The sequence below is a fragment of the Protopterus annectens genome, chromosome 1.part0, assembly GCF_019279795.1.
Source record: "Protopterus annectens isolate FY-2018-M chromosome 1.part0, PAN1.0, whole genome shotgun sequence".
Lineage (NCBI taxonomy): Eukaryota > Metazoa > Chordata > Ceratodontiformes > Protopteridae > Protopterus > Protopterus annectens.
The window spans coordinates 1,766,552,996-1,766,577,438 of record NC_056725.1 but is presented as its reverse complement, the minus strand read 5'-3'; the positions used below and the strand labels follow the sequence as shown (position 1 = coordinate 1,766,577,438).

The following is a 24,443-nucleotide window of genomic DNA, read 5'->3' as shown; positions in this document are numbered from 1 at the left end:
ATCAGATTGCTACTCTACCTGCTTATCGTACAGAACAATCAAAATCCAGGTTCAGCAAATCCTTGGTAATTTTCCTCCAGCCAGACTTATCCTTCAAGCTCTAGGTTTGATGGCAGTGGCTATAGTGTTAATTCCCTCAGCACATTTCTATATGCATGTTTTGCCAGTGGACTCTGTTCAGTGGTCTATTCTGCAAAATCCACTTTCCTTCCAATCAAACTCACTAGGGTTTGCAGAAACTATCTTTGGTTATGTTTCCATTCAGATGACATTTACCTGGGTCATCTCTTTGTTCAGTCTTTTTCAGTAGCCATAGTAACCACTGACACCTCCCAACTGGGATGGGCGGATGTCTTTTGGGAAGGATGGTCCAAAGCACATGGTCCCCCTCAAGAGGCTAATTTGCAAATCAGTGTCCTAGAGATAAGTCCTGTCAGCACTGCAGTCATTTCAAGATATTCTCCCTCTGGGACTATTGCGATTCAAACGGACATGTCTGTAGTCTAGTACATCAACAAACAAAGGGGAACCCAATCTTATTCCCTTTGTCAGAAAGCTATGAGAGTGTGGTAGTGGGCTATCTCCTCCAACCGCTTTGTTGTCGCAATGTACATTCCAGGGAAATCCAATGTACTAGCGGACAGATTCAGCAGGTCTATTATGATGCCTCAGGAGTGGTGTCTCAGACAGTGGCAGAGAAGAAATTTCTGCAATCTCCTTGCATCTCCCACAAGTGCAGCAGGTATTTTGCCCTGATTCCCCATCAAGGGGGGAGTCGCTGAGAGATGCTGTCATCTGTTTGGCCCTCCGGTCTCCTGTCTCTATTCTCCAGTACTTCTGATTCCAAAATTCTTATAGAAAGCCAATTGGTTGAAGAGCTCAAGTTGTCCTTAATTCCCCCTTTTGACCTCGCCAAGTGTGGTTCCCCTTCCTTCGCTATCAGCCATGGATACTGGACCAGAGTCCAGACCTTTCACATCCCACCAGGATGCAGCATCCCAATATCCCAGGCCTCAAACTAACTGCATGGTTTCTCCAATTCCATTGATAGCTAGATAGTCCAGCCTTTCCTTCCTAGTCCAACAGATACTTCTGTCATCCCAGAAAGCACCTGCAAGGAAGATTTATAAAAGTAAATGGAAAGGATTTTTAATTTAGGCTCTTCAGAAGAAAATTGACCCTTTTTATGCTCCTGTATCTTTAGTACTGGAATTTTTGGTTTCTCTTTTCCAGGAACATGCTAGGTTTTCCACAGGCAGCGTACAATTAGCGCTGTGCATCTCATTTTCACTCTGGGGAAAATGCTTCCTCTCTAGTTTCTACCAAATTGTGCAAGGCTTTCCTAAAGGGCACTTTTTTTTACTCTGGCCTCCACTGAAAGATCGGTCACCCCCTTGGGATTTGACAGATGTCCTTCAAGGATGCATCTGCAGTCATAACATATGGGTTGTCCTGCCTCAGGCAGCCCTTCGGTCGGCCGGATTCCAAAGTCTGGGTCTGGCCTCGGCTGATGTCGCACTTCACCCGACGTCATAGCTCCTGGGGTATAAAGGCATCAGCCAACGCCATTTTCCTCAGTCTTTCTTGCTGCGTGGTGCCCGAAGCAGAAGCTGTTCGCAAGTGCCGGTCGGTCAGATCCAGAGATTTCAGCTACCGAAGACTTCTAAAAAAGCTAAGTACCCCGTTGGGGACTCTTTCTTGCCTCAGCCGATGTCAGACAAAGTAAATAATTGTTTAACTTCTGGGAAACAAATACCTCATGAGGATTTCCACTCTTACTGCCTTCCTTGCTTAGGCCCAGACCACGACGTATCGGCTTGTTTAGCCTGTGCTTCCTTCAACCGACGGACACTTAGACGTCGGTCGGAGTTTGCAGAAGAGTTTTTTGGTCCCGCTTTTGCATATAAAATGCCGTCGGAGACTCCGACTACCCATTTAGCCAAAAAACGCAAGGAAAAGGACCGACACTCGCGGCCCACGGTTTCGGCTGAAACCACGGTTAGGCCTACCGCGAGTGTCTCGGTTTCGGCTGAAACAGAGTCCTCTGTTCTTCCTTCTGCCGAAAGCATGCCTCCGACAACCGAGGCCACAGAGGCCCCGGCTGAGTCGGCTACAGAAATTCCTACCGAAGAAGCAGGCGCACAAGATTTGTCCGACATCATTCCGTTGGACATCTCTACTCCTGCACGTGGGGCAGCTAGACCCCCTGCTTCTATGTCTATTAAGGCCTTCTCCAGGGCTAAAGCAGCTAAACTTTCCAAGGCCTTACCAACAAAATCAATCACCAAAGGAACACTAACAAAAAACTTCTGATACACGAAAGACTCAGGCAAGGAAAACAGATGAACACAGGTTTATTGTTGAGCGCTTTTCGTCGTTCTTCTTAGAATGACTTCATCAGACAAAATACTAAAGCAAAACCTCAGCTTATATATCATCCTTTTAACAAGTAATTAATCAATTATCTAATAAAGGCACAACTTTGCAATTTTAAAAGAGTTAGGAACTCATAGAAGTATATATGTATGTAGAAAAAAGTAATAGAAAAAATAGATGTAAAAAGGTATAATGAAACTAATCCTATTTAACTCATTTATAGTATACAGTTTACATCAAAAGTGAGTATGTATAAATATGTAACACAAAACAAGTGACAACTTTAAATTTATACATTTTTAAAAAATTCCTGAACGTTAGATACTAACTAATCTGCGATTATTTAAAACCTTTCTATTATCTTATACTAATTAAAATCATATAAATTCAAAAATGTTTACAAAATTACTACATTTACTTTAAATTACTTATGAATTACCAATGAATATGAACCAAGGAACATACATAAAACCCTAGGGAAAAATCCATGGTCTCTCTATATGGGTACTAAGTGAAATATATTATTTAAAAAGCATGGAACATAATTAAATATTGATAAATAATTAAAGGCTAAATGAAAAACAAGTGTATGTATATGTGTAAAAATAGTCCTAGATTGATATATAATATAGAAGTTAATGATCTTTTCAAGCTTCTCAATTTCAACATGTAGTAATTTTGTAAAAATTTTTGAATTTATATGATTTTAATTAGTATAAGATAATAGAAAGGTTTTAAATAATCGCAGATTAGTTAGTATCTAATGTTCAGGAATTTTTTAAAAATGTATAAATTTAAAGTTGTCACTTGTTTTGTGTTACATATTTATACATACTCACTTTTGATGTAAACTGTATACTATAAATGAGTTAAATAGGATTAGTTTCATTATACCTTTTTACATCTATTTTTTCTATTATTATTATTTTTTTCTACATACATATATACTTCTATGAGTTCCTAACTCTTTTAAAATTGCAAAGTTGTGCCTTTATTAGATTGATTAATTACTTGTTAAAAGGATGATATATAAGCTGAGGTTTTTCTTTAGTATTTTGTCTGATGAAGTCATTCTAAGAAGAACGACGAAAAGCGCTTAACAATAAACCTGTGTTCATCTGTTTTCCTTGGTCTTTCGTGCCTTACCAACAAAAGCTTCCTCTCACAAACCTTCCTCAAGTTCTCAGATTCTCAGCCTTGCTGAGGACCTTATATCTATGATTAGGGGATCCCAGCCTCACCCAGACAGGGCCTCTCTACCTCCTCCTGAAAAAAGGCCTAGGACTGAACCTCTCTCCTCTGACTATTCCTCGGATGGATCAGATTTATCAGACCATCGGGAAGGACCATACTCACCTTATGAGGATTCGGATGCAGAAGACTCGATTCCTTCTGCCCCCCCCCCCCCAGAAGAATTTTCATTTGGGGAAACTCTGCATTCAATGAGGGAACACTTCCAATGGCAGGGTCAGGATTTTTCTGATTCTAGGAAAAGGCTAAGGACTTTTTTACACTTGCCACAGCATAGGCCTTTAGCCATACCACCTGTACTTTCAGTTGTTGATGATGCATACAATGATGCCAGTTCTGCCCCTGATTCTCTTCCCCCGGCCCCTGCCAAACCTGACAGATATTACAGGGTCCCGGATTCTCACTTCCACTTATATAAGGCCCATGCTGCAGACCCAGAAACTATTTCTCAGGGCCCTAAGGGTGTTGCAGCTGCCACTGCCAAAAACCCCCTTCCCTCTGAAAGAGAATCAAGAGCATTAGAGAGATGGGGTAAAAAGGTTTATACATCTGCTACTCTTTCTGCCAGGGCTTTAAACTGTCAATTTCACATGATACAGTACCAGGAATTTTTGTTAGATCAGCTGAATAAAAAGCTTTCCTCTCCTGAACCTTTAGACCGTAAGTCCCTTCAGGATTTGGTACACAACTCTCAGCAGGTCAGTAATTTCTTAAAATGTGGCTATGATGCACTGGAGGCTTCATTTAGATCAGCTGTGACTGGAGCAGTGATTCGAAGGCATGCCTGGCTAAAAGAGCAATCCTTGCCAGACCATGTTAAGTCTAAACTCCTAGATGCCCCTATGGAGATACAAAGTTTATTTGGCTCCCCTGCACAGGAGGTTCTAAAGAAAGTGGAAGAAAAAGCAAAATCTGTGCAAACAGTCAAGGATTTTCTGCAGGTCCAACCTCCGAGGTTCAGCAGAAATTGGCCTTCAAAGAATTGGTCCTTTCCAGGCACCTCCAGAGCACAGAGAGGCAGACATAGACGCCCAAGAGGCAGAGGTCAATCAAGGGGTGCCTACAGGGGTAGTCAGTGGCAAGCTTCCAACCAGAGGAGTACCGCCACAGCTGCGACTACAACCACTTCCACAGGACAGACACAATAACTTGGCTCTGATTCCGCCTACCAGGGAACAACTGGAAGCACCCTTGGGCGGAAAGTTAGCTTTATTTTCAAAAAACTGGCATTGCATTACAGGAGACAAATGGACATTGCAAACAATAGACAAAGGCTACAGGTTTCACTTCCACACTTTACCAAAAAAAGAGAGGAATGCCAAACCTTCCACCAAGCCAGAAGTCAGAGGCTCTAAAACAATTCATCAACTTACTAAGGATGAGATCAATAGAAAGGGTACCATCTATGGAACAAGGCCAAGGATTTTACTCCAGACTATTCCTTGTACCAAGAAAAGAAACTCAGTGGAGGCCTATTCTCGACTTGTCCGCACTGAACACATATCTCATTGTACCAAAATTCAAGATGCTGACACTACAGCAATTTCTTCCCATGTTGGGCAAGGAGTCTTGGCTGGTGACTCTAGATCTCAAGGAGGCATACCTGCACGTCCCTATACGACCAGATTGCGGAAGACACCTCAGATTTCTTGCAGGATCAGAGCATTATCAATTCTCAGCATTGCCCTTTGGCTTGTCTACTGCGCCCAGAGTATTCACGAAATGCCTGCCATCAGTAATTGCACATTGCAGGCTTCAGGGAATTCAGATCTACCCATACCTGGACGACTGCCTAATACAAGCGGACAACAAGACAAAAATAATAAAGGATTTGGCCTATGTCATACAACTGTTACAAGCCTTGGGATACACAGTCAACATACAAAAGTCAAGACTAGTGCCATCCCAGAGGATAACATTTTTGGGTGCAGAACTGGACACAATAACTCAGATGGCTTTTCTCACAGAAGAAAAACAAAAGCAATTACCAGTCTACTTCATGGCATTGACAAGACAAACTCAGCTTACTGCAAGGAAAGTCCTGCAGGCCCTGGGTTACATGGCATCTTGCATAATCCTGATCCCACATGCCAGGCTGCATATGAGAAAATTACAATGGTACCTAAGGAATGTATGGTCTCAACACAGGCACAGTCTAGAAACCATGATACCAATCATTCCATGCCTGAAAAAAGAATTCCTGTGGTGGGCTCAGGCCTGCCAGACCAACAGAGGGTTGCCTTTCCACAAACCACAACCAAGGCAGACCATCACCACGGACGCCTCAGACCTAGGCTGGGGGGGCACACATGGAAGACAAGTGTATCTAAGGCCTATGGTCTCAAGACTAGCTGAATCTACACATAAATCTAAAGGAGATGCTGGCAGTGAAGCATGCAATCGAGGCATTCAAATCATTCCTCCAGCAAGGACACCTGCTGATAAGGACAGACAATACCACAGTCATGTGGTACATCAACAAACAGGGAGGCACACATTCCTACCCTCTATGCCTGATGGCAATGGACCTGTGGAACCTAGGCCTGAATCTCAACATTCAACTGCAGGCCAGATTCATACCAGGAAAAGAGAATTCACTAGCAGACAGCTTAAGCAGAACTACCACGGATGCTCACGAATGGATGCTGCATCCAGACATCTTCAAAAACATAAAGAAATGGGGAATGCCAGAGATAGACCTGTTCGCCTCCCCACTCAACCACCAACTGAAGAAATTCTGCTCAAGAGAATACCACCTACAAGCCTGGAGGGTGGACTCACTTTCTTTCAGCTGGAAGGCCCTGACAGTTTATGCCTTTCCACCTCTCCCATTGATGTACAAAGTTCTACTAAAGATCAGGGAGGAACAGCCAAAGGTGATTCTGATAGCTCCAGACTGGCCAAGGCAGCATTGGTACCCGCTACTGAGAAGCATGTCTCGGACGAACTCATGGCCTCTACCTCAATGGCCTTTACTTCTAACGCAGAACAACTACAAGACCCTGCATCCAAACTTGAAAACGCTGCAGCTAACTGCCTGGAAAATTGCATAAATCAAAACCCATCTGTTTTATCTCCGAGGGTCAAGGACATTATCCTGGAGGCTCGCAGACCCTCCACAAGAAAAACATACTCAGCCAAATGGAAGAGATTCCTCATTTGGAGTGCATCAAAGGGAACAAATGTCACACTGGCAAACCTAGCACACATCCTAGAATACTTAGCAGAACTGTGCCACAATGGCCTGTCCTATTCTTCCATTAAGATTCATGCTTCAGCAATTTCAGCAGAGTACAACATGGATCCTCCTATCTTCTCTCACCCTCTCCTCAGACAATTTTTAAGAGGGATCAAAAATGTAAAACCTCCAAGGAAACCACCTCTGCCTGCATGGGATCTCAATTTTGTGCTGGAAAAATTAAGCCTTCCCCCTTTTGAACCAGCAGCATCAGCAGACTTACAGTTCTTATCTTGGAAAACTGCTTTCCTTCTAGCAATCACTTCAGCAAGAAGGGTATCAGAGTTACAGGCATTAATGGCAGTGCAGCCTTTCCTTATCTTTCACCAGGATAGAGTGTCTCTGAGAACCAATCCTACTTTCATGCCAAAGGTGGTATCCAGGGTATCCTTGAACCAAGCTATTCATTTACCTACGTTCTTCCCTAACCCACAGAACAAGGGGGAAAAACTACTGCACACCTTGGATGTACACAGACAACTGCGCTACTATCTGGACAGAACTAAAACCAGCAGAAAAACTGACCAGCTTCTGGTAGCATATGCAACAGGAGTGCAGGAAAAGCAATTTCCAAACAGACAATTTCAAAATGGATAGGAAATTGCATTCGATTCTGCTACTCTTTTCATGGAAAGACAACTCCTGAAAATATCAGACCTCACTCCACAAGAGCCACAGCCACCACTACAGCTTTCCTACGAGGAGTGGCTACCAAAGACATTTTAGAAGCTGCTACTTGGAGCTCCGTGCATACATTTGCCAAGCATTACAATCTTCCTTTATACTCCAGATCTCGAGCAGGTTTTGCAACTGCAGTTTTACAAGGGATCTTAACTACACTATCATTATCTTAGTGCCTCCTCCCCCCAGTTTGGCTATGGTATTCTACCCATATGTTATGACTGCAGATGCATCCTTGAAGGACATAGTACAGTTTTGGACCTACCATAAATGTAGATGTCCGATAGGTATGCATCTGCAGTCAGGATTACCCACCCTCCTTCCCCTCTGTGGTATTCCTAGGGTACTTACCCCTCTCTTAGCTAGCTGGGGGAATCTGTTATGGTGTATTTGTTTGTATGTATATATGTGTATATATATATATATATATATATATATATATATATATATTTTTTTTTTTTTGCTTTCTGCTGTTTGGAATTTTCTACATTTATCCAAATTTAGTCTTCCTAGAGGGTACCTGGCATCTGGGGCAAGAAACACTGAGGAAAATGGCGTCGGCTGATGCCTTTATACCCCAGGAGCTATGACGTCGGGTGAAGTGCGACATCAGCCGAGGCCAGACCCAGACTTTGGAATCCGGCCGACCGAAGGGCTGCCTGAGGCAGGACAACCCATATGTTATGACTGCAGATGCATACCTATCGGACATCTACATTTATGGTAGGTACAAAACTGTACTTTCTTCAGAGGTTGACACAACCTTTTTGAACATTCAGCCAAAACTGGTTTAAAATTTTCATTTTTGACCTCTTTCGATCTGTACTTAAGCATATTTTTAATGTTCCTTGCCACATTTGATGACTTCCTTTTGTTTTCCTGTCCTTTCAAAACTGCTTTAATCCAGATATCACCATGGTAAGTATGTATACTGTAATTAGTTTTTCTGTTGTATTATTAGCGTCACTGCTTCATGTATGCTTACAGCTGTCAAGTTTACTTGGGCTCATAACATTAAAACCATCTTATTGAAGAATCAAGCAACTCCTCCCTGAAACAAAGCTGGAAACAGTCTTCATTTTTTTCAGGGGCTGCAATCCCCTTGTAAACGCATGTGAAGAATGTTGTCTCCACACCCCTGCTCTTACTATATTAAGTCAATAGTCACGCAGCAATGGAAAAAGGGAGAAACACCCTAAGATGGTGACCACAGCACATTTACAAAGTGTGATCTTAACTCATTTACAGTAATAGTAAAGACAGAGAAATTAAATGTCTGATAAATGGGATAGGGAAGTTAGTGATTGAAAAATTGCATGCTTGCCAGAGTAGTCTCAAATCATTTCCACATATTACATTTTATTTATTGACATTTGATTACCAGAAAGAGCAACTGGGTAAGTGCCCATTTTCATTGGGGGCCCGGGGAGAAAAGCTCTGAAGTAAAAACATTTTAATAATTTTACATTTAACAAAAAATAGACATAATGTGAAAACACTTGTTAAAATATGTACAACTTCTGTGACAATGATTTAATGTTTAGAGAAACTGTAGCCAGTTTATAGAGAAAATAAGGGTGAATTAATATAATGTAAACATGAACTGCAGTATGAAGTGAGGAAAAAAAACAGGTTTATGACATAGTTAGAGTTTGGTGGGAGAAGCAGATTGTAAGGGAATGAGTAAAGAAGGGAGAGTAAAGAGGTGTAAGGTGTGAATATGTACTCGTTGAGTATATATAGGGGTATAGTTTATCTTGGGATTGAACAAGAATAGAGCCAGATTTTGAATGACCTCTTGGAATGTTTCCAAGATGGAAGCACTCTAATCAACAGCCTAATTTCGCTTTCCCAATGTAAAAAAAAAAAAAATAATAATAAATAAGGGCTGGTAAGCTTGCCACTTACAGTAAAATTATTTTTTTTTTGGCTAGTAAGTACACTGTCTGGATGCCAGCAAAGGAGAAGTTTGGAGATCCTAAAGGAAAATAAACTAAAAAAAGGTGAAGAGAAGACACTTAACGAGGAAGAATCCTGCAACTGTTTGACAAAAAGCAATTCAAGCTCCAGCTTTGGCTCAAGAGATGGCTTCCAGTAATTTTAGAGAACAATATGAGATGTGCTCAGAGCTGATAAAATGCATGAAACACTGAAGAAGTATGTCAATTCTAATAAAAGGCTGGAAAAAATAGAAAAAGCTTTAAACAGCTAATCCAGATGAACTGATAAAACTACAAAAAATCCAAGGGTGAAATGAAGAAATGGCAGGCTGAGTATGTTGACTGCTCAAGAAGAGCGGTTTCAAATAATTGTGTAGTTAGAGGACAGAGCATGCAAGGAAAACCTGCGATTTTCTGCTGTGCCAGAGAAACTCGAAGGAACAGGCTGAAATTTTATGAAGCACAAATAAGTAACTGCACTGGTATTTGTTGATTGAAAGGACAACATGTGTATGTTCCAGACCTGGCCACAAAAGCGGCCAAGACCTGTATTAGTTAATATGCAAACATACCAGCAGAAAAAGTTGATCTTGACAAAACTGTGGCAGAAGGGCAAAGTATTAGAAATCGGAGACAGCTGAGTGCATCTAAGAAAAAAAAATATTTACTGTACACCAAGCAGAAGAGAAGCAAATTTATTCCAGCAGTCAGGGAGTGATGAGAGGCAGGTGTGAGATTCAAGCTGATATACCTGGGCTGTCTTCAAAATATTTTTCCTGGAAGATCAAATTTCTTTTTTTTTTTTTTTTGCCGAACAGGCTAAGGGGTGAATGCGGATGTTTACCTAACAAAAGTGAACCATCAAACAGAAGGATGATTCTGCTTCTCATTTATTTATTGTGCTAGTGAAGTCTTGAATATTAAGGAAAATGCGTGAGAGAGAGAGAGAGCACAGGAATTGAACAGATGAATTTGGGAATACCTTGGACTTGAAGCAGACTCTGGGCTTTGGAGACGGAGATGAACAAGACCACCAGCAACACTGAAATTAGTGAATAAATGTAAAACTACAAACCAGTCACACTTGTATAGATTTACAAGAAAAGTGGCTGAGAGAGTGGATTTTATCTACTTACTTCTGGGAGGACTGAAAAGGCATATGCCCCAGTTCGTCATTAATGTTGGGAAGGATATCAAGAAGAAAGTAACTGTTAACAATACTTGTGTAAAACATTTCGTGATATAAATTGCATGTTATATAGTAAAGCATTTCAGTGATTTATGTGATAGTAAACAAGTACGTTTTTAGTTTTAAAAAATGTAGACATTACAGTGCAAAATTGAAGAAAAGCTGGACAAATGTATGTTTAAGTTGATAGGCTGTTATCTTTGGCTGTTGGGTGGGGGATATAATATAAAATGCACCGACTATAATATATGTAGAATTGAGATTTCATTTACATTTGTATAGGTGAATGTCTACATTAATACCCTTTACTTAATCTAGTAATTTTTTTGTGTAAGCAAGTGATCTTTGAAAATAAGAGACAATAATGTAATGAATAGTTTTCCTTTAGCAAATAGATGTTCAGTGTGAGTTGAGAAGTTTGCAGCTGAGGGTAGCTGTACATTCTGTTACATATCCATGAAAACAAGCTGACTACAGGTAAAGGTAAATCTCAAAAGGTCTAGACACTGTTTACTGAGAGAAAATAAAATTAAAAGGTACAAGGGCAAGCAGCTTAGTAAAAGTGAAGTTTGAAATTATTTGAAGTGAATAAGAGCAACTGTTCTGGTACCTAAATACTTCAGTGCATTTATTAAAACGGTGTATGATTTATTTTTCTTTAAAGGTAACTAATGCAGTCTTTCATATGGATAAAAGTTAATGTTTTCTGGAAGCATGCAAACTGTGTTCACATCTGGGAGTGGAATAAAGATAAAAGCAAAAGGCAATTCATGTAAGTAGGAGCACAGCTTGTAACATGCGTTAGCATGGATAATCTTAATTTTAGGTTAGGTAATGCCTGTGGGTGCAGCTGTCATTTTGGGACCATTTCTATCAGAAGGGTTAAACTTCATTATTTGTAGATGTGTATAGTTTTGTATGTTTTAAATTAATAGGCTGTGGGGGGTGTACGTTTTATTTTGTTTGGTGTTTTTCATTAGAACACAGTTTTATAAAGTGTGGCTTGGGGTCAAAAGGAGATGGTAAACAGCTGTGTAAATGATTAACCTGTCAAACATTAGTGGGTGCATTTAACAGAAATGCTAGAAATGGACATTTAAAAAAGGTGACATAGGTGGGAGTCATTTCTTACAATGGCTGTACTGTCCATATTTTGGAATGTGAATGGCTTGCCGGATATAGACAAAAAGTTAAGATTATTGAATTATATTGTGAAATGCAGAGTGCAAATAGCAATGCTACAGAAGGCACATTTGGAAAGAAGTGAGCATGTGAATTTGATAGAGAATTTCAGGATGGATGTTCAGTAGAATATCAGGGACAAAGGAAAATGGGAGTACTTATTCTAATTGCTCGTGGAGCTCCAGTAATGATAAAGGAGGAAAAAGATGGTAGATTTGTGGTAGTAAGGTGCTACTGGCAAGGGAGGACGATCATGCTGGCGTATGTTTATATTCCACTTAAAACTGCTATTATGGAGTTTAAGATAATTTTGGGAGAAGTCAATTTTCAGTAGGGAATATTATTGGTAGGGACTAGCATTTGATTTACAACAGTGAGGCTGTATCTGGTGGCCCTAGAAAGGAAAATATAACAGAAGAGGGTATATTTCTGAATAAAATTTGTGAATATTTAGTATGGTAGACCTGAATGAATTCAGTAGTAGGAACTTCTGAAAGAATTTACATAATATTCCCCAAGGTACACTAACTGGGCTATACAAGCCAGAAATTGTCCCACAGGAACATGTACATATAATTGACTGGTTTGATACATATCCCTGGACTAATTCTGTCTTGCACCAATAATAACTTAAATAAAAATTCTGGTTAATGATGTAAAAATGAGAAGCTTGTGCTCCCTCCTCAACCTGTTAAAGGAATGGGTAGTGGAAATAATTCTAGATTATTAGGGAAGATGCAGATTTCTTAAGACGTGGCAGCTAGTGAGTGTGATAAAATGAAAGTGGAGTTTAAAAATATAGTAGAAATAAAATATATATGGTTAAGAAGTAATGTGAATTATTTAGTGAGGCTGACAAACGTTAAAATATTGCAGAACAGGGCGAATCTCACAGAACAACAAGAGTGCTAACGAGAAAATAAAGGAGCACGTTGATAACATGCATGTGTTTAGAAAGATTGCTTTTGGCTCCAAAGCACAAAAGCATTTTTAATCAAAACTTTTAGCAGAAAGTAGCAGGGGTTGCTATCATACTTAGGGAGCCAATAACAAGAAAAATAAATATTGATTCTGTAGAGGTATTAGAGACATTTCAGAAATTTTATGAAAACTTGTTTAAAGCAGCGAAATATGGAAGTTAAGAAAAGAGTAATAGAAATGTTTATGGAAGACTTAAGGATGCCAAGGTTAGAGGTAAATACTTCTAAACAATTAACAGTTAATATGAGAGGAGAGAAGATTAAAAACTGTGACAGTTTGAATGAAAGTATCAGGAATAGATAATGTTCCTGTGGAAGTTTGGAAGCTAGGTGGGAAGAAAGTGATAAAGATCTGGGAAGTTTTTTTTTTTTTTTTTAAACAGCATTTTAAAAGGAGGGGAAGCACCAGCATCCTGGAAGAAAGCTGTGGTGGCTGTAATACTTAAATGATTAGGACCCATCAGACCCAGCTTCTTATAGGCCTATTTCAGTTTTAAACCATGATTATAAAGTGTTTGTCTGTAATAGCTAAAAGAATGACAAAGATGTTGCCAAAATTGATAGTTATGGATCAGTGTGGTTTTTGTGGTGGGGAGGCAAACCTAGACAACATTAATAAAACAAGACTTGAACCTCAGCACAGAAATAAATAGAACTTGCTGGAGGGACAGGTTCATAACCCAGAGGCTCCCTTCGCTCTGGAATAGAATTCCAGTTCATGTGAGGCAGAGCACCTCACTGAATCTCTTCAAGAAGAATCTCGATAAGTGGATGGGGGATCGTAGGTTTGTCCCAGGGATTACTCCCGTGTCACTATTAGACAGAGGCACAGTAAACTAAACCTTAAAAAGGGCACAGTATACTCAAATCAAGGGGTGGCGTAAGCCATACAGAATCGGGCTAGGCTTATAATTGCCCCAGGGCAGATAGCCTAGTATGAACCTATGAACCTATGGTCCAGAGGGACACAATGTATAAAAATGTTACTGTTGGTGTATCTTGATGCAGAGAAGTCATTTGACAGAGTAAGTTGGGATTTTGAGTAGTACAATGGGAGTGTTTGCATGACCTTGTACAATAAGGTTAATTAGGAAGATATGAGATCAGAGGTATAAATATATGTGGGTGGATTCTTCTCTGATAAATTGCCTTTGAATAGAATATCAAGGCAAGGTTGTCCTCTCTCATTTTATTTGCATTATATTTAGAGCCATTGGGAAAGAAAATAAAGACCTCAGAAATTCAGGGAGGTATTTGGTATGGTAATTAAAGCTGTGTTTACATACAATCTTTTGTACCTGATAAAACCAGAAAAGGACATATCAGTCTTATGGAACATTGAGATATCTTAGCTAGTTTCAAGTCTTTTTGTATTACAAAATGAATTTAAACAAAACAAAGGCTATAGCTGTAAACTACATACCCACACGTGAATTGGTTTGGGATTACCCCTGTTGAGGGGGACACAATAAAATGAAGTGTTTAGGAGTATGAGTTAAAAAGGATTATTTTATGGCAGCTAAGGATATGTGGGAAGAGATTAAAAGATAATACAAAAACTGAGTAACTGGAAGCTCTTGTTCATGGTTATAAATTGTAAGATACAAACAGTGAAAATGCTCTTAGTCCTTTTAATTTTACATACAGGTCAGGCATATTCTTATCAACCATAGAAGCTGTGTACATAGAGTTGAAAGATTTTATCTTGGAGGAAAAAGGGCAAGGGTTAGGTGGGTAAGTTCATTCTTCCAATAAGTGGTTTATTTGAAGGAATTTTTTTAGAGCTAGACAATTAAGGATCATATACATAGCACACACAAAAAGCTGTAATTTGAAGTGGAAAGGGATGGTAAAGCACTGGAGAAATTCAAGAAATAAGGAGAGTGGGAATTTGGATGCAGGTCCTGGTGGAGACCAACAGCCGTACAGAGTACTATATTCATAAAGTAGTAAAAGATATTCTAAGAACTAAGCCAACACTAGAATGGACAATGGCGATTCTGCCGATAGGGATAACTGCAATTTGGGGTACAGAGAATGGGGAAGAGGGGACTAGAATTTACTGGCAAAAACTGGCAAAGGAGCCAAGGTATTGGGAGCAAATATCTAGAGAGGGAAAAGTAGCAGAATGGGGAAAAAGCCAAAAAGACATTTGGATTACTGGCTAGAGACTGCTTTTCCTGTCGGGGATTGATATAAGAGTATAGACAGAGGAAGGAATACGGGAATCATAAATGAAAAACCTGCTTAGAGTTTTTAGTTGAATCTAAAATGGAAGTTGCTGTTAAAGTGATAATTAGTAGGACCTATAAATTATTGCACAATAACTATAGGAATTAGAGAAGGTTAGGAAAGACTGGGAAGAGAGATTGGATAAGCAATTCACAAGGAAACAATGAGAGAACATATGCATGGCTCTCATAGATGCAAGAAACTCTAGAAGATTTAGGATTTTTGCTTGAAAGTGTTTGCATAGGTATTTTGTACCCCGAGCAGGCTCTGAAGATTTTTTTCACTCTGGCAGATGGCAAATGGAGGTGTGATGGGGAAGAAAGGGCTAAAGGTTTTGCATCCAGGAAGAAAAAGTTCAGTCTCCCTCTACTCTTCCTTCATTAGGCCAATCATCGGGTTCAACGCCCCACTTGGCATGTACCTCACTAGACACCTGCAGTAACTGGAGAGGCCGCAAAAGTACCTCACAAAGAGGATCCTACGCCTTAAACACTTGTCCTATATAGACGGACTAAAAAAAAACTCCAACTATCCTCTGTCTCAAATCGCTTACTTAGAGGCAAGCTCTGCTTGACTTACAAAGCCATGATGACCCAGCTCTGTTAGAAATGCTACATCGGTATTTGCATATTATCACAACCAGATTTTCGCGGTTGCGAAATTCGGAAAATTCAAGTGAAACGAGGGCATGAAATAGTGTACCATGTCCTTCAAAGCCCTTATTACTGATGAGAAAGTTTGGATTACATTCCGGACAAACAATTTATAAAATCCTCTGCCTGATTTGTATGCATTACAGACACATGCTTGAAAAGTCATGGCTGCTATCGTACTGAGAAATGGAATGTGTAAGTACAGATTGCTCCAGGTTAAGGGGTGTAAGAGCCAGTGTTAAAGTCCATCCCTATGTTATGTGGCTAAAATTTCACAAAACTGATTTATTAGCAAAATGCAGAGCCCAAGGGATGAAAGACGTTACAATGACCTTTTGTTTCCTGGAGTTAGTATTTACCAGCCTTTTTTGCTGTTAATGACAGCAGTAGTCGTCGATGAGTCAGAACCGTTACTTTTTTGTGAAGTCTGGCATACCTTGTGGTCTGCGTTTATTTAGTAATAATGTAACTGGCACAATATAATAGGGGCACTTTGTTAAACTTGTTGTTACACCTGTTTTACAGCCCTGCAGAATTCAACATGCACTATGCCAGCCCTGACAATTAAAGCGTGCATCTGTACATCACGCAAATCAGAAAGACTGTTTATAAACTTTCTGGTTTTCCTGAAGGTAACCCACAGTTTTTCGTGAGCAGTAAGGACTTTCAATAACACTTTACAGTGTTGCATGGCTTCATTTCATTTGAAGTATGCTATTTTCCCAACCGCAAAAATCTGGTTGCGATAATACGCAAGTACCGCTACATCTAAAGAAATCCCAATCCCTCCACACTACATGTTCCAGAGACCTCAACCTCATTACCACAATCAACAGAACGTGCCGGAGGGACAGGTTCATAACCCAGAGACTGCCCATGCTATTGAATAGACTTCCCATGCATCTCAAACAGAGAACCTCACTGGCTGTCTTCAAGAGAAATCTTGAGTGGATGGGAAATAGAAAATTCATCCTGGTGATCACTCCAGTGGCTCTACTCAACAGAGGCACTGGGAATTAAGGTCAGGTGGCACGATGTCAGGGTAATCCAATGGGCTAGGCTTGTAAAGGCTCCAGGGCCAAGAGCCTAGTACACACCTGTGAACTGGAAACTTATGTTTTGGGGAGTGTGATATATTGCCTGACGTAAAATTCCCAAGCAAATGGTTTTAACTAAGGAAATTACTTTTTGAGTTTGGATACAGGATCTGAATTGCCTAGATGTGGGAAGGCCTTATTAGGTTCAGTTCTGGCGGCTGCCAGAAAAGCACTTACTAGAAAATCATATTTAAAACCAACTGAAGTATTTAATATTGTAACAGAGATAAAATAACTGGAAGTAGAATGTGTAGAAAGAGTAAGGGTAAATTACACAGGAAAAAATGGAATTATGGGAGCAGTGCATGCAGAATAATAATTTAGAGGAGGAATGAAGTTTAAGGCAAATCAGGAATTGAGCAGTTTCTGTAATGTTGGATTGATTGCACAAAAGAATATATGCGACGTGTAATGTTTAACTGTGAACATGTTACCATGGTATGTTTTTTATGTAAATGTATGTTTGCCCATGTAAGTGATTATTCAATTAGGGTGTTTAAAAAAAAAAGTTTCTCAGAATGTTTTTAAAGGACTGGAGTGATGGTATTAACCTGATGGGTGTAGGTAAGGCGTTCCAGGCCTTGGTAACATGGTACGAGTACAGACCATGCCCAGCAGAACTGATTGTGGAGTGGACAGAGAAGAGTTTTTGGTCATTGGATCTTGGTGTCCAGTTGGGAACATAGTTGTGTAGAATGGTCTTTATTAATACTAGATCAGCAGATGGATACTAGATTATTTTATAGTTTGTAAGAAGCTGTTGTATGTTAGTTGATGGGGCTAGTTCTAACCAATTTAGGCTTTTTTAGTGCTATACAGTGATGGGATCTGAAATGTAGTCACTTTATTCTCTCATTAAGTTTTTATTTTTGTGATGCCTGGAGGTTAGGAAGGATGGGAGTACCATAAAGTAGTGAGGGAAGAAAAGTTGTGGTAATTGTAGTTTTAGTTAGTTTTTGGTCCTGTAAAGTATCACTAGTTTTTGCTGAGCTTTTTTATGCAAGTTTATATATGCTGGTCAAATTTAAGATTACTTTCCACTAACATTACTAATTTGTTACAAGAGATGATATCAGTTGTGTTATTAAGAAGGGATTTTAAATTTTGTTTTCATGAGAGGGATTTGTTGTAAATTTGAGTATGAATTGTGAGTTACAAAGCCATCTTTAAGTGGCTGTTAAAGCTTCCTTTTTTGGGGTGATGTGCCAGGTTGTCAGATGTGCATATGGGTGTAGAGTCATCTATGTATTGTATTAGGGACGCCTGATGTCTTGAGAGTGTTGGTGAGAATGTTAGAGGGGGACTAGGCTAGAGCCTTCTGGTACATCAGCGGTGACTAGGAGTTATGGATTGCCATTTTACTGACTACTGGACCTGTAGCTTTTGAACCATAGAAGGGTGGGCTGAAATAGACATAGTTTACTTATGGCATTTGTTTACTGGGAACGTCCGACTGGGTCATGAGTGACCCATTTTTAGTGGAGACCCAGGGAGAAAAACTCCAGGTTCATATGGTTAACAGAATGAAAAGCTAGATAGATAAAGACATTAGTAGTAGAAAGTTTTAGACAAATCTGAAAGTAAAGGAACTTATTTGCTGTCATGTCTAGCTTTATTGATGGTACCCATCAAGGTCAGAAGTGCAATATTAGTGCAGTGGAAGGGTCTAAAGGTATGTTGTGTGGGAGATAGCAGTTCTTATTGCAGGGGGGTCTGTATTACATTATCAAACTTTTAAAAGTTCAAACGTCATATGGTCGACACCATATGATAGAACTTTTAAAAGTTCGAATGTTTCAACGGAGATCTCTGTACAGTGCGGAATGGGAAGACTCCCTTTCCTGCACTGTAGTGCAATCTTGGAGTTGGCATATTTAGAGTGGTGGGTGCAGTGGGGCTTGCCCCCCTACTTAAAACAGTTGGGTAGGTTTTTTCTGTTTTTTTTTTTATTAGCTTTTCGAACTTTTAAAAATTCGATCATATGGATACATTTGCTATAGGTCTGAAGTTAGTAATGTCTGTTGAATTTCCTCCTTTGTGTAGAGGGATATGTGACTTTTTTTTTTTTTCCAAGAGAGGGGAAATGTGAGATTCCTGGATTTGACCTATTATAAAGATTGAGACCTTGACAGGCAATACTGTTAGCTACTATTGTAAGGTACTCGCTTGGAAGATCTTCAGTTGAAGTGGAGCATGATTTGAGTTTGAGTAGTTTTATATAGGATGTGGGTACAAGTTTGAATGTGAAAATGGATGTGGTCTTATGTGGCTGTTGGGCAGAGTTTGGATTGGATATTGGGAATCTTTGGTTAGGGATGATATACTGTCTGTAAGATAAGAGTAGAATTCTGCTGCAGTTTTTAGTGGCAAGTTGTTGGGAGAAGGGTTAGGGTTGAATTTTTGGTCAGGATGTAAGATTTCTTTTAATAGCTGACCAGAATTTTTTAGGATTGTTTTTACTGTTTGGAAAGTCATTGTATTGTAATTTTTTCTTTTCATTTATGTACTATGGTTGCAGTGCATTCTGAAGTTTTTGAGATATTGTGTGTTTTTATATTTTTGCCATTTTTTCCACTGTCTTGCATTAGCATTCTACTCCTTTTGGATAGCTAAATTGCATTTTGTTTTTAGTCTTTGAGGAAAGTGTTTAATTTACTGTGTCATCTAACGGTAGTATTTTTAGGATGTTCCAGTTAATAGATAAGGTACTAATAATTATTTCTGGGTTAAACTTGGACAGGTTGTGTGTGTTATAAGCATTCTGTTTAAGTGGATGTGAGATATGTCTGGTTGCATAGACTGGGAGATCGTTGTTGAGAGAGTCTGACATTATACCTGTGGTGATGAATTTGCTAGGGTCTGATACTAGGATCCAGTTTATTTCCACTAAAGTAATAAACATTGCTTAATTGAATTTTGGTATTGATTTGTTGTAGGTGGGATGTAGTAGTTAGAAATATTAAAGCAAAGCTACCACTTTTCTTCTTTGGGAGATGGGTGTCATTTCAGATTAATTTATGCTGGGTTTAAGCCAAGTTTCCATTATAGCTAGAATATTGGGTAAACAAGGCATGTAGCTCTAATTTTATTTCATATGCTTGTAATATTTATGGTAGTAGAAGTTAGATTAATGGGATTGGGGGTTGTTCATTGAGATTACTGTGGAAGAGAATTGTCTTGATGTTGATCGTGATAAGTGTGGTCAGGATGAAGGTGAATGTCTCATCCTAGGAGCATTTTAGTATATTGGTGTATTATTGATTCTTTTTGGAAAGTATATTTTAATTATTTGAGTTGAAATGTAGTTAATCAGTCTATATCTGGGGTAAAGAAGAGTGTCATTAACCAGGTTTGGTGTGATGGGTAGAGAGATTAGGGAGGAAGTATGGATAGGTAGTTAGGGCAGAGTTCTGAAGATTTTAAGAGGTATTATTGAGTCATTGGTCAGCCAGAGGAGGAGCATTGAGGATTAGCTGAGGAGTAATATTAAGTAAAGGGATTTATATTTTATTGGCAGGGTGAGGTGAAGTAGGACTCTAGAAGGAAGCAAGAGGTTGCAGGATTGTAGGATATTTAATGGTAGTGGTATCTGAAAGCTGGTAGAAGGTAGGTGAGAAGGAAGTATTTCCTATGAAGGAAAACATTTATCCTGGTAACATCATATGTTTCTGAAATGTGTGAAATGGGTTTTAAAGGACTGAGTATGAGGATGCAATTAAGCTAGGAAGTAGTGAGGGTTTATTTGGGGAAAGTAGAAATTGAAATATAGAAGAAAAAAACTAAACTCTGTGGTATCTTTCAAGTCTCAGAAAACCCAGTGTGCAACCTTTACAAAAACCAAACAGAAACTTTGCAGTGTGGAGGGTGTGAAGTTCACTCTTTGAAATATGTTAATCCACCTAGTTCAGTAATAAAATTCCAATTTTAAAATACGTACTGCCAAATAATACAATAGTAAGTAGTCCACAGTTGAGTTAAGGTTTGTGTTTCAATAAAGGATATTTTATTTTTAACTCAACTGTGGGCTACCTACTGTTTTACTAGGTTTACTTTCACAATTTTGAGTGAAAGTTTGGCAACCACAGGATGTCAAATTACGGCTGTCTGAATCCTGTGTTGAACCTTCATTTGTGCTAGTCCCAGTTCAGCAAATGCGCAGTGCATTCGCACATATGAGATTGATCTTGTAACTAGAGATCGAGGTACAGTGGGGATCAGGAAATTTACCCTTTTCCCCACTGTAGTGCAATCTCTGAGTTGGAATATATAATTTGCAAGGAGTATGGGGGGTGCAGCCCCCTACGGTGGTGCAGGGGAGCTTGCACCCTTGCAAAATCGTCATGTCAGGCGATGTGCAGTGTCCGACTGCAGTCTCTGGATGTCTAGAGATTGAATTTGAAACAGGAAGTGTGTTTGCAACACTCTGACCTTCTCGACATTCAGAGTCGAAGTTTTTATTCAACATTTAAGGCATTAATTTACTTTGACTGTCAACTCTATGATAGTAAGCCATTATATTATTTTGTAATACGTATTTTAAAGTTAGAATTTTATTAGTGAATTAGGTGCATAACATATTTTAAGGAGTGAACTTCAAATATAGAAAAAGAAGTACTTTTATGGAGGGGCCTGTGTATGAATGGATATTATGCAATGCAGTATGGGAGGGAGTTTGTTGAGAATGATGGTAAATGCTAGATGGAAGTTGGAAAATACAAACAGGAGTATTTGTATGATAGTAAGGTTTTGTAGAGGGTTAGGGAATGGGTGTCACAGGTGAAATGCGTATGAGGAAGTGTAACGGTAGAATAAGGGGGTGGTTGGGAATTGGTGGCAAAGTTGAAGCATATTGGGCTTCCAACCATCAGGCTAGTTATTACAGAGAGCAATCTGTTTATAGCCAGTACAAAGTAATTAACAAGGAGCAGAAAGCAGAACATATTTTCTTTCATTTACTGAATGCAAAAATTAGGAAGTTGAGAGACTAATTGCCATATACAGAATAATCTATTTGCCAAGAGGAAGGACAGTGGCCAACGTGTTAAGTGGTCATTAAAGTGCAAGGACTGCTCCTTTGTGGTGGGGGTATCAGTCACTTTCTAGCACAAGGCAGGCGTGTATTTGCCTAGTTAAAGTTAATACCCAGCAAGGCTCTTCATGTTAAACTTGCTTCCATTGCAGAATGGCAAAGTTCTTGGTGAGAATTTTCAGTAGTTGGCCTTATGGGCCTAGCTGCTGCAGTGTCAAGGTCAGGATTAGATGTAGTGACAACAGGCTGTTGCACAATGACAAAGTTCTCAGTGAAAGTTTTTGGTAGCTGGGCCTTTTGACAGAGCTCTTGCCATATCAGGATCAGGATTAGGATTGGATGTAGTGACCCCAGCGGCTACACTGTGAAGGAAGATCTTAACTGAGTGAAGTGGAAACCAAAGTGACATCTTTGCTTATCCTTATGGCATTCTGTTTTCCTTTCTTTTCATGACTAGAATTTGTCCCACTTCTCTTGCCAGTGACTTTCAGTTTGAATTGTAGATTCACTTCTCTGTGTTTCAGCACCTGCCTCCCTTCCATGTCGTAATTGTAGACAAGTTTCTGGAATGTAGTCCTTGATTATCCCTTGTATACCCACCTTCTGCTACACACCATATGTTTGCAGATGGAGCTTTTTTTTGTTCTTTTAACCAGGTGACCCCTCTGAGCACAATCTTGACTCTCTCTCTTGAGGGATACCTGAGATGTATATAGATCACACCCATTTTTTCCCATTTTTTTCTACATGGGATTGAGCTGTCATGTCAACTGTCACTGCCTCTCCCTATTCAGTACCACTCGCCTATCCTGACATTCATGGCTTACTCTTGGAGGTACTCGCTCACACAGTTCATCTTTTGACTGTGTTGCCATTTGTTGTGTAGGTGCCAGATTATTGCTGTTGCCTGTAGGTGATATGGTCACATCAACTAATAAGCAGAGTGCTTTCAAAAAAATTGAAACCATGTGTATGAAATGAAGCACACACAGTCATTTGATGAGCTTGCCATTCTTTTAACTTGAGGCACATCTGATTCGGACATAGTTGTATAAATAATTAAGTTTAACTTTTACTATCAAGGCATAATGAAAATCAACTGTTTTTCTTTAAGTTAAAACTTTCATTTTGCAGGACGGACCTTTGAGACTGAACATGATTTTTTGTCTTTCAGTTGGTGATGGTCGACTTGGGTATCCAGAAGACGGCCCTTATGATGCTATTCATGTAGGAGCTGCAGCACCAGTTGTGCCACAGGCAGTAAGCTCTGTTTATTTTAAGAGCTATTGGTGGTTGTCAATTTTCTGTTTTCCAACCATTTCTTTCCCTTTATGTGAAGGAAGGGTGTGCACATTTCTTTAGGCAGTTATTTTTCCCCTACATACTTCTGTGAAAGTCTCTTAAATGAATTTCCTATCTGGATGCTTCTCTTTTTAATGTGTGTTTACATAAATCTTACTGTTGACACTGGAATGTGTGCATCTTATGTACAAAAGTTTTGCTCTAATAATTTAAAGACACCCTTTCATGACTGTACATCCATTAATGCTTCTAACATGGCAGTATTACAATGTAATGCTGTAACAAATTTATTTCCATCTTGCCTGTGCCTCTAGCAGCAAAACATTGCTTGTGCAAAGAAAGCATGTTTCCACTCATAACATTTGACATATTGTCACTGCTCAACTCCATTTAGTCTCAACACTTTCTCCTCCTAACGGATAACTGTAGTTATTATAAACTCCTAGTCTCTGTCTCCATGTAATTCAGTAGAATCCCTTAATATCCATTCCATGCATAATTTATTATTGAAACTGTTTGAGTTCAGTGAATTCTCCAGGTTGTCCGAATAATTTCTCTGTATTCAGTGAAATCTTTATGAAGTCAGAAATTTTCTGCATTCTACTGTGTTCTGTGTGTGCTTTACTTTTACAGTTACGATTGGAATCTCTGCTACAAACTGAGACTGATGTATGGCCCATTTGCATTTCCCCCCAAATACAGCACTTTCCTTGGATGTGGGAGTATCCTGGTATGAAGGGGTTTGTTTGCCTCTGCCATCTTTTTTTTTTTCTTACCACAGATGTAGGTTACGTTATACATAGTTAAGTGTTCATCAGTCTGATGTTGGCCTAGGTGTATCAGCTCTGACTGAACAGATAAATACCCTGTTAAGGACAATTCTCTCTTTCTTTGCTGTTGTATTGATTATCTTAGTGGTGTCTGTTGGTGAACTAACATACTGTCTCCCATATTGTATGTCCAGCTCATTAAAGATGAATTCCACCCAGGGACTTGCACATCCACTGTTTGCATTGTTTGGGACTGTAACATGATGTTTCTAATTGAGTGGTTTGTCTGGTTTAGTCATAAGACAATTTAAAGAAGGGAGCAAATATTCCACTTTAATCAGGACGAAGCAACTTATGACCCTTGTGTAATTTTCTACTAGGTCTGCAGAATCAGTGTCAGGGTAACATGGGCATTCTAGTCGGGAAGAAAAAGTTTTAAGCTTGGGAAAAGTGAGTCCAAAAGGAGAAGAGAGGGGAGGTTGTCAAGCAGGTTGGTTCATAGTCTCCATAAGTTAGAGCATCA

The 24,443-nt window shown here is 39.4% G+C and overlaps 1 protein-coding gene across 2 annotated transcripts in view; it reads left to right on the top strand.

Moving 5' to 3' along the window:
- PCMT1 (protein-L-isoaspartate (D-aspartate) O-methyltransferase) overlaps positions 1-23,108 on the top strand; it is a gene marked incomplete at its 3' end in the record, with an annotated part of 730,767 nt that extends 707,659 nt beyond the window's left edge. For both annotated transcript variants that reach the window (XM_044069289.1, XM_044069297.1), the window contains 1 exon segment: positions 23,023-23,108. In XM_044069289.1, the coding sequence (XP_043925224.1) occupies positions 23,023-23,108 (86 nt within the window).
- Between the last annotated feature and the right edge of the window lie 1,335 nt (positions 23,109-24,443).